Here is an 8,631-nt window from a genome sequence, read left to right as displayed (position 1 = left end):
ACTAAAAATGAAACTCACGTTCCCAGTCACATTTTTTAATATTAATTCTACTTCTTGGCATTTGATAGTTATACAGAATTTAATGAAACGTTCATCCTTGTCTATTCCAAAATGTTTAAATTTATTTTTGTTTATCCATTGAGTCGAATATACCTTAATATCTTCGTAAGTCTTATAATGTTTTTTATTTTTAAAATATATTTTAAATATTCTTATCAAATTAAATTGTTGTCAATACAATTGAGTTTAATCAAATTCAAAGCTCAAATCAACTCTTAACTCACCAATATTCAAGCTCTCCTATACAAAACTCAAATCTAGTAAGATGAAGAAGCCTCTGTTTACTCTACTTGCGCTTCACCTAACAAACATTAGAATTTAATATAATTGTCTCTCGGTCTCAAGTCTCAACAATTTCACTTAATAATTATGGGGAAAGCCATTAGACCTGTCTGATCTCTCGCGGCGCCTATAAAATAAACAAATATCTTTTCACCTTCTCCGGCATCACCTTTCAATGGCTTCCACCATTTCCAAACTCTCTATCATCCTCCATTTCACCCTCTTTTTATCTTTTGCTTTAGCTCTGAACTCTATTTCAACTACTCCCCTAAGCTCTAATCTCTCTTCCATACGAAATTTTTGCCAATCAACTCCATATCAAGATGCTTGTTTCGATTCACTGAAACTTTCCGTTTCAATCAATATCAGTCCCAGCATAATAAATTACCTCATTCAATCACTCAACTCTGCATTATCTGAAGCTGGAAAGCTCACAAACCTGTTCTCCAATGGCGGAAATGCAAAAATTGTTGAAACACAGAGAGGGACAATGCAAGATTGCAAGGAACTACATGAAATCACACTATCTTCCTTGAAAAAATCAGTATCAAGAATTCAATCAGGTGATTCGAAGAAGCTAGGTGATGCAAGATCTTATCTAAGTGCAGCTCTCACAAACAAGAACACATGTCTAGAAGGATTGGATTCGGCTTCTGGGACTTTGAAACCTGTTTTGGTGAAATCATTGACGAGTACTTACAAGCACGTGAGTAACTCCCTTTCAATGATTCCCAAATCGGGTGGTGGCAAAAAAGGCCATAGAAATCGTCGCCTGTTGGGGTTTCCGAGCTGGTTGGGACGGAGAGCTCGCCGGATTTTGCAGAGCAGCGACGATGAATACGATCCGAGTGACGTGCTCACTGTAGCTGCCGATGGAACAGGGAATTTCAGTACCATAAATGATGCTATAAACTTTGCTCCCAACAATAGTTATGACAGAATCATAATCTATGTTAGGGAAGGGGTTTATGAAGAAAATGTTGAAATCCCAAGCTATAAAACCAACATTGTTCTTCTCGGAGATGGAAATGATGTCACCTTCATTACTGGAAACCGAAGCGTACGTGATGGCTGGACCACTTTCAGATCTGCAACTGTTGGTAATCTCAATAACTTGGTTCTTAAAATTTTCTATTTCTAGTTCAAGACATTTTTACAAGGAAACCCACTTAATACATAGTTTTTGATCAAGTCAGTTCTGTTCAGTAAAATCAGCTATAATGGTTAAGCTTGTTTTATAAGCACTCCATCAGTTGTAGGTTATAAATTTTGGTAACTAGACCAATTTCTTATATATAATTTTTATTTTAAATACATTTATAAAATGTAATAAACAAATAAATAAACTTTTAACCAAAACTTCAACCTAACTCGACTAATGTTAATTTGGTTCAATTTGATCAATTAAAATCTAAGTCGATTGATTAGTTAAAATATGAGATTAGTTGGTTAAGTTAATTTTTTGGTTTAATCAATTGCTCTCCCCTTAAATTTTGGGTTTGATTTGGATGGATAATTTTATATAATCAAGTCTAAATGAATTAAAATTGAAATAGAATTGAGAGGTATATCTGCCTGAAATTATGTTCAACATTAAGATTAAACTTATTGTGTTATCATTGCAGCGGTATCTGGCGAAGGCTTTTTGGCTCGGGATATAACAATCGACAACAGTGCAGGCCCTGAGAAGCACCAAGCAGTTGCATTAAGAGTAAACGCAGATTTCACCGCATTATATAGGTGTTCCATCAGTGGTTTCCAGGACACATTATACGTCCACTCTTTTCGACAATTTTACCGTGAATGCGACATATCAGGCACCATAGATTACATCTTCGGGAACGCAGCTGTTGTTTTCCAAGCATGTAACATAATCACTCGAATGCCAATGCCCGGTCAGTTCACAGTAATTACAGCACAATCTCGAGACTCCCCAGACGAGACCACCGGGATTTCGATCCAAAACTGTTCGATTCTTGCCACGGTTGAACTGTATGGGAATTCAAGCCGCTTCAAAAGCTACCTAGGGAGGCCATGGAGGATGTATTCCACAACAGTTTATATTGAATCATATATTGATGATTTTATAAATCCTAGTGGATGGACTAAGTGGTCCAACGATGAAGGCTTAGACACACTTTATTATGGAGAGTACGATAATTATGGGCCAGGTTCAGGGACGGATAGCCGAGTCACTTGGCCTGGATATCACGTAATGGAATATGATGTTGCTTATAACTTCAGTGTTTCGGAGTTAATTACCGGTGAAGCTTGGCTGGATTCTACTGCTTTCCCATATGATGATGGGATTTGACAAAATATAACTTCCCTATTTGGTATTTCTAACACTGCAGTCGTGAAAGATAATGTAGATAAGGGAACTTTTACTTTACAGGTCAGAACCCACATGGATCTCCACTCTTTCCAAACTTCAATTTCTATTTTACTTCCTAACTGTTAACAAAAACAAAGTGCAAACTTTGAAGCATAACTGTTAATGGCGATTTGGTTATATTATACATCAATTTCATAATCTTTTAAAAACTCATATTATCTTATCATTTCTATATACAATTTAAACCTATCCCACCCCCATTTACGCTTTCTACCTTGACAAGCTTAATTACAAATTGAATAATAATAACAGCTTACAACACTTTTACACTAAAATAAGTGCTTTCTCAATCTTGTATATAAAACTAAAGCAAGTCTTGTCTTAAGAAGTCCCAACAGTTTTGTTCAAAAGATGACAATCAGTTATACCAAATTAAATTGTGCAATCAGATGCAAACCAGTTTGCAAATAGAGTTGCATTTGGCCTATGCAATTGACACTAACAACTCAAATTAAAATATCATTTCAATTAGATTCTTTTGTTGGTCTAACCATTAGTTTCAAGTTAACATGTTTAAAAATATTTAATAACACATTTAAAGTAGATATTTTTTAAGTGTAACAAGTACAGTATAATTACAAATACAAATTTAAATAATCACCAAATAGAATCAAACTATTACAGTATGAATAGACTAATAATTAATACAATCCATACTAGAGCTAACAAACTAGGATTATTTAGACTAAAATTCTCATCCGTGATGGGACATATAATTACGCATAATAAGTCTAAACCTAAGAACCAAATTAGATAGATTAATGAAAAAAGTTGATAAAAATATTATTTTAATTTGAAAATTTAGGATTAATTTAAAATTTGAGAAGAGGGTAACACTCTTTTCAGTCTTTTAAATTATCAACAGAAGTATGGGTGTCGGTGGGATGATTTGTTTGACTAAGGTGAAATGAGAATTGCAGACAAGGAAATATAAAAGGTGGGTAAAGTAGTTGATTTTTGGAGGCAAGGTCTGAAGTGGAGATCTTTTCCTCTGTTCATAGCAGAGTTTTGAAGTTTAGGGGGCTGTCCTTCTACACCCAAATGTACGCAACGCAACATGATCTGTTGCCAACCATCGTATTTCTAAACCAACAGGCAACATAACCCTCACTTTCCATGCTTCATAAGTCCCCACAACCTTTTTTTGACTACAAAGCCCGCCAAGGCTGATATTACAGGGTCAACAAGCTGTTCTTACAGGCTTTCTTCATTTGGCTCTCTGCCCCCTGGCCAATAAATGTTGAAATAATGGTTTTCGAAGATTTTGGCATTAAGAGACAACGGAATCAGGGACAAATTATCGTGATTCACGTGATAGCAACTTGGGTAGTAATTAAATATGGTGAAGTGTGAGAAATATTGCTAAATTTATTATCCTTTTATTGTGTTGTTGGTATGTTAGTCTTATTTCATTTTAGATGTTAAAATTTGAAAATTACTAATACTTTCTTGGATTTTAGATACATGCATTGCGGCCTTACTCCATCTTATTTGATATTTAGTTTTTATTTTAATAATTTCAATGGATATTTTACATATAGATATGAAATAATAATATGTAGATATCTCACTTAAATATTTTGAAGTTTATTTTTCATTATGGTATCAAAATAAGAAAAAAAAAAGAAGTTAAATATGTAATATAGTGATTTTATTTTATTTTCTCTTTTCATATTTCAAGAAAACCTAAAGTTAACTCTTAATTTTCTCCCATTACAGCTGCCACTTATTGCCTCATCAACCTCTGCACCTTCTCCAACCAATTTCACCACCGGCATCTCCTTTCTTCTCACTCTTTCTTGATCTTGCCTTGGTTTAAAAAAATATAGTAATTTTAAAATATCGAGGCGAAGCAAGTAAATACTAGAACAACTCATATTTGACATCCTACAGATTCAAACTTCATATTTGACATCCTACAGATACAAACTTCATATTTGACATCCTACAGATTCAAAAACTATGTCCTAAGTTTTTGACAAATTTCAACTAGAACCAAATTAAAAAGTACATGTAGAAAACAATTCATTTCTTCTTCTAATTACGTATTTCATGAATTGTATACTAGAGTTAAGGTTATGAGCGTGACCGATACTTGGAAGCCCAATATGAGTCTAGAATTTCAAAACAAAATGATAGCACAAATTCAAGAAATATTACTCTTAATACCTAGATGAAATTTTCAACAAGAATTCAAGATTATGCAAGTCTACTACTCTAGACCAAAGCACCACAAAATTTCTCTAAACAAAGTCTAATGCTATTATGCTACTACATTGTTAGCTCAAGCCAAAACAAATATATATATATATATATATATATATATATATATATATATATATATATATACCAAAAGCTTAAGCCAAAAATGTTTAGCTCAATGGACTTTGATTTAGAAGAAGAAAAGTCCTCAACATCATCCATCAAACAGTGGAATTGTAGATGATATTACAACGGTGATAACCACTAAGATGAAAAAGAAGTGATTATTGCTCAACAATGTATCAATCTCAGCACCATGTACGTCGCTTCTATAGAGATTCAACATTACTGAAATTAATACATTGTTGATCAATCCACTTATGCCTAAGCACTTTCCCATACCAAAGGAAAAGATTGATGTTCTGATTAATACCTTCACCAGTCAAGGTAATATTATTTCAACCATTGATGAAACCCTGGTTAATGTTGCTGCCAATAATGACTCTACCACATATGTTTTTACTACAATGTTGTTGAACCTAAAATTGTTCCTAAGAAAGTTGCAGAAGATAAAGTCGAGGAATTTGATGCCCTTGGAAACCCTAATCACAATCCCTCAAAGAATGAATTTAAACTTGTTGCCTCAGAGAAGGATGTTCAAGTTATTGTAGTTATGCTTGCAATACCTACCACATTAGGCATGTAATAGTCCGTTTTCAATGAAATCAAAATAGTAGTTTCGGAGTAAATTATTATTTTATTATTTTAATTTCTATGGGATTTTAGTAAGGTCATATTAAAATTTCGTTAATAAATTTTGACGTTTGCATGCTTAATTAAGTGAAAAGGACTAAATCGTAAAACATACAAAAGTAGAGTTCCATTAGTTAAAGGTGTCAAATGCTTATGAAACTATAACGTGAGATGACTTAGATGGTAATTATACCATTTAAGTAGCTATTGGATGATTATGGCAAGGTTTTATTGAAATTATTAATATTTTTAAAGGGCAAAAATGGTAAAATGGTAATTCAAACATAAAACAAAAGTAAAGGAAAAGATGGTATCATCTTCTTCATTTTCAAAACCTAACTGAAAATCACCATTAGAGATGGGTTGATATTCGTCCAAGCTCTCTCATTGCATGTAATTGTAATTTTGTCCCGTTTTTAATGATTTTTATGTTTTCGGGATCGTTGTAATTTAACCTAGCTAGCACTGGGATCAATTTGTAAAACTGTTAAAGATATCGGGTTTTTCTATGAATTTTTTGCATGATTATTGATGTTTAATGATAGATTATTAGTCCTTGTTAATAAATAAACTAGTTTTGTGAAGTGATTTTAGATGAAATTATCATTTAGGGACTTATTTGTAAAATTAGTAAAATTCCATGGTAAATTTGTGAAATGATGAATTTTATAGATTGATATAGGTCCCTAGAAAAATTGGCTAGCTTTAGAAAATGATGAAAATGTTTAGGTTTCAATTTATGAGCTTAAGGACTAAATTGTGAAAAGTTAAAATGTTAGGGGCAAAATAGTAATTTTGAAAAAAATGAAATATGGACAGAATTGAATAATAGAAGTATTAAATGGAGTAAATTTGTCTATTCAGATCAAGATAGACCACGTACGAATATAGATCGAGGAAAAGCTAAAGCCTCAAATTAGTCGATCTTATTTTTACACCCTTATCCTCAAGGTAAGTTCGTATGAATAAATATCATTTTAATGCTATTTTCAATTGTATTTTAATATGTTAGTTGTCATGTAATTGAATGATGAATATCCAACAATGCTTTGATGGTTATCGAGTCCCGGTTGAATCCTAGAAATTCGTAGGATACAAATGACATGTCATTAAGGATTTCATATTTCGGGTGCTGGTCTTGAATGTCTTACCGATGGATGAGGTCCTGCATTTTTTGCGAATACTCCACAGCTCATTTGAGCAGCATCGTGTAGCTTACATTCCAAGCCATATCTCATGTGAGCAAGCCCATTTCACAGCTCGTATGAGCAACGATGTAAAGGAAAGGTTACGATTATATGTTTAAGCACACTTCGTATGAGCTTTCTCGAGTATCCAATAATATTCTAAGTGGTTCAACGGGCATGAAAAGGAAAGGAGTGGTAAATGTTCTAATGAACTATATTATGTATACATGGAAAGGAAATGATGAAGTCAAATGAAGTATGCTTATGTAAAAATGGCTTACCTTATTTTTAATTCAAGTGAAATATGTTTGAATGCACTAACTTGTGTTGGTGATGGTGCTTAGGCTTGTGCCAAGCTTGTCATTGGATTACATTATGCTTATACTTATGTTATTTAGAGGAAATGGTAAGTTATGTTTCATGTTTTACAAACTTACTGAGCATTATGTGCTTACGTAGTTTTCTTTCCTATGTTCTATAGATAATCAGAAGCTCGATCGATTTTGAAGCTCATCGAAGATCTATCACACTATCTAGCATAAATCTCGGTAGTTTTTGATATTTTAATAAAGGTTATAATGGCATGTATAGGTTGAATTATAATGTCATAATGATGAATGTTTAGTTGGTGAATCGGCTTGTAAAAGTTGTAAATGTTATCTTGTTTTGGTACTTTGATGCCTTGATGATTTGTGTCATTGTGCTATTTCACGTTACATGTTTGGAATGGTTTATATGGTATGTTTTGAGATGGTTTGAATATGGTAAGATTATGGTATGCTTTGTATGGCATATTGGTTGAATGATCTTGGACTATTTAATTGGTCATTTCATGTAGGTTTTGGTCATGTTTTGATGCTTTGATATTTTGTACCAAAGGCCTTTAGGAGGTTGCATAATTTGAGGTTGGAAATGGCTTGTTTTTGGGAAAATTCATGTCCACACGGCCTGAGACACAGGTGTGTCAGTCAGTTGTGTGTGACACACGGCCTAGCGATACGGCCGTGTGTCCCCTGTAGGTTTTAATACATGCAAGTCAGGCTGTTAGACGACCTAGCACACGACTTGACACACGGGCATGTGGGGCTATTTAGAGAGTTACACGGCTTGGCACATGTGCGTATGACTTGACCGTGTGACCCAACCCAGAGAGTTACACGAGTGAGGACACGGGTTGGGACATAGCCGTATGTCCCTATTTTGATTGTTACACGGCCTAAGACACGGGCATGTGTCTCAGCTGTGTGAGGTAGATGGCCTAGTCACACGACCGTGTGACCCCTACAGTCCAATTTTTCTAACTTTTTCTTATACTTTTCGATTGTTTCCAATTTGGTCCTGAATTGTTCCTAAGGTATTTCAAGGGCCTCGAGGGCTCGATTTAAGGATGTTATGAATGTAACTAAATGTAATTAGATTATGTTTGCAATGATGTATGAAATAAATGTTTTAATGTTTCGTTTGTACAGTAATGCTCTATAACCTTATTTCGGCAATGAATACAGGTTAGGAGTGTTATAAGGCACCGCCAAAGTAGAGCGAAGGAGGACTCGCTTTGTTGTAGCAAAGTGTTGGTGATATTGTCAAAGAAGAACAGAGAACAAATGAGAAAAAAACATGCAGTAAAGGTACTTGTATCTGTTAGCTCTATCATTGAACAAGAAAACAATATACTCAAATTCAAATACATCACCAAATACTCAACTAACCCCACTAGGCAATCTTGAAACTTGAAAACCATTATTTGTACAC

At 33.8% G+C, this 8,631-nt stretch overlaps 1 protein-coding gene across 1 annotated transcript; it reads left to right on the top strand.

Annotated features, from left to right (window-relative positions):
- Positions 1 to 287: 287 nt before the first annotated feature.
- Positions 288 to 2,744, top strand: LOC108485530 (probable pectinesterase/pectinesterase inhibitor 12). The gene is made up of 2 exons (XM_017789382.2): positions 288 to 1,442; positions 1,968 to 2,744. The coding sequence occupies exons 1-2, from the start codon at positions 518 to 520 to the stop codon at positions 2,654 to 2,656; spliced, it is 1,614 nt and encodes a 537-aa protein (XP_017644871.1). The 5' UTR covers positions 288 to 517; the 3' UTR covers positions 2,657 to 2,744.
- Positions 2,745 to 8,631: the final 5,887 nt, after the last annotated feature.

This window comes from Gossypium arboreum, chromosome 6 (assembly GCF_025698485.1).
Source record: "Gossypium arboreum isolate Shixiya-1 chromosome 6, ASM2569848v2, whole genome shotgun sequence".
In the NCBI taxonomy this organism is placed as follows: Eukaryota; Viridiplantae; Streptophyta; class Magnoliopsida; order Malvales; family Malvaceae; genus Gossypium; species Gossypium arboreum.
The sequence above is the reverse complement of the archived record's forward strand: the minus strand, read 5'-3'. Positions and strand labels throughout refer to the sequence as shown.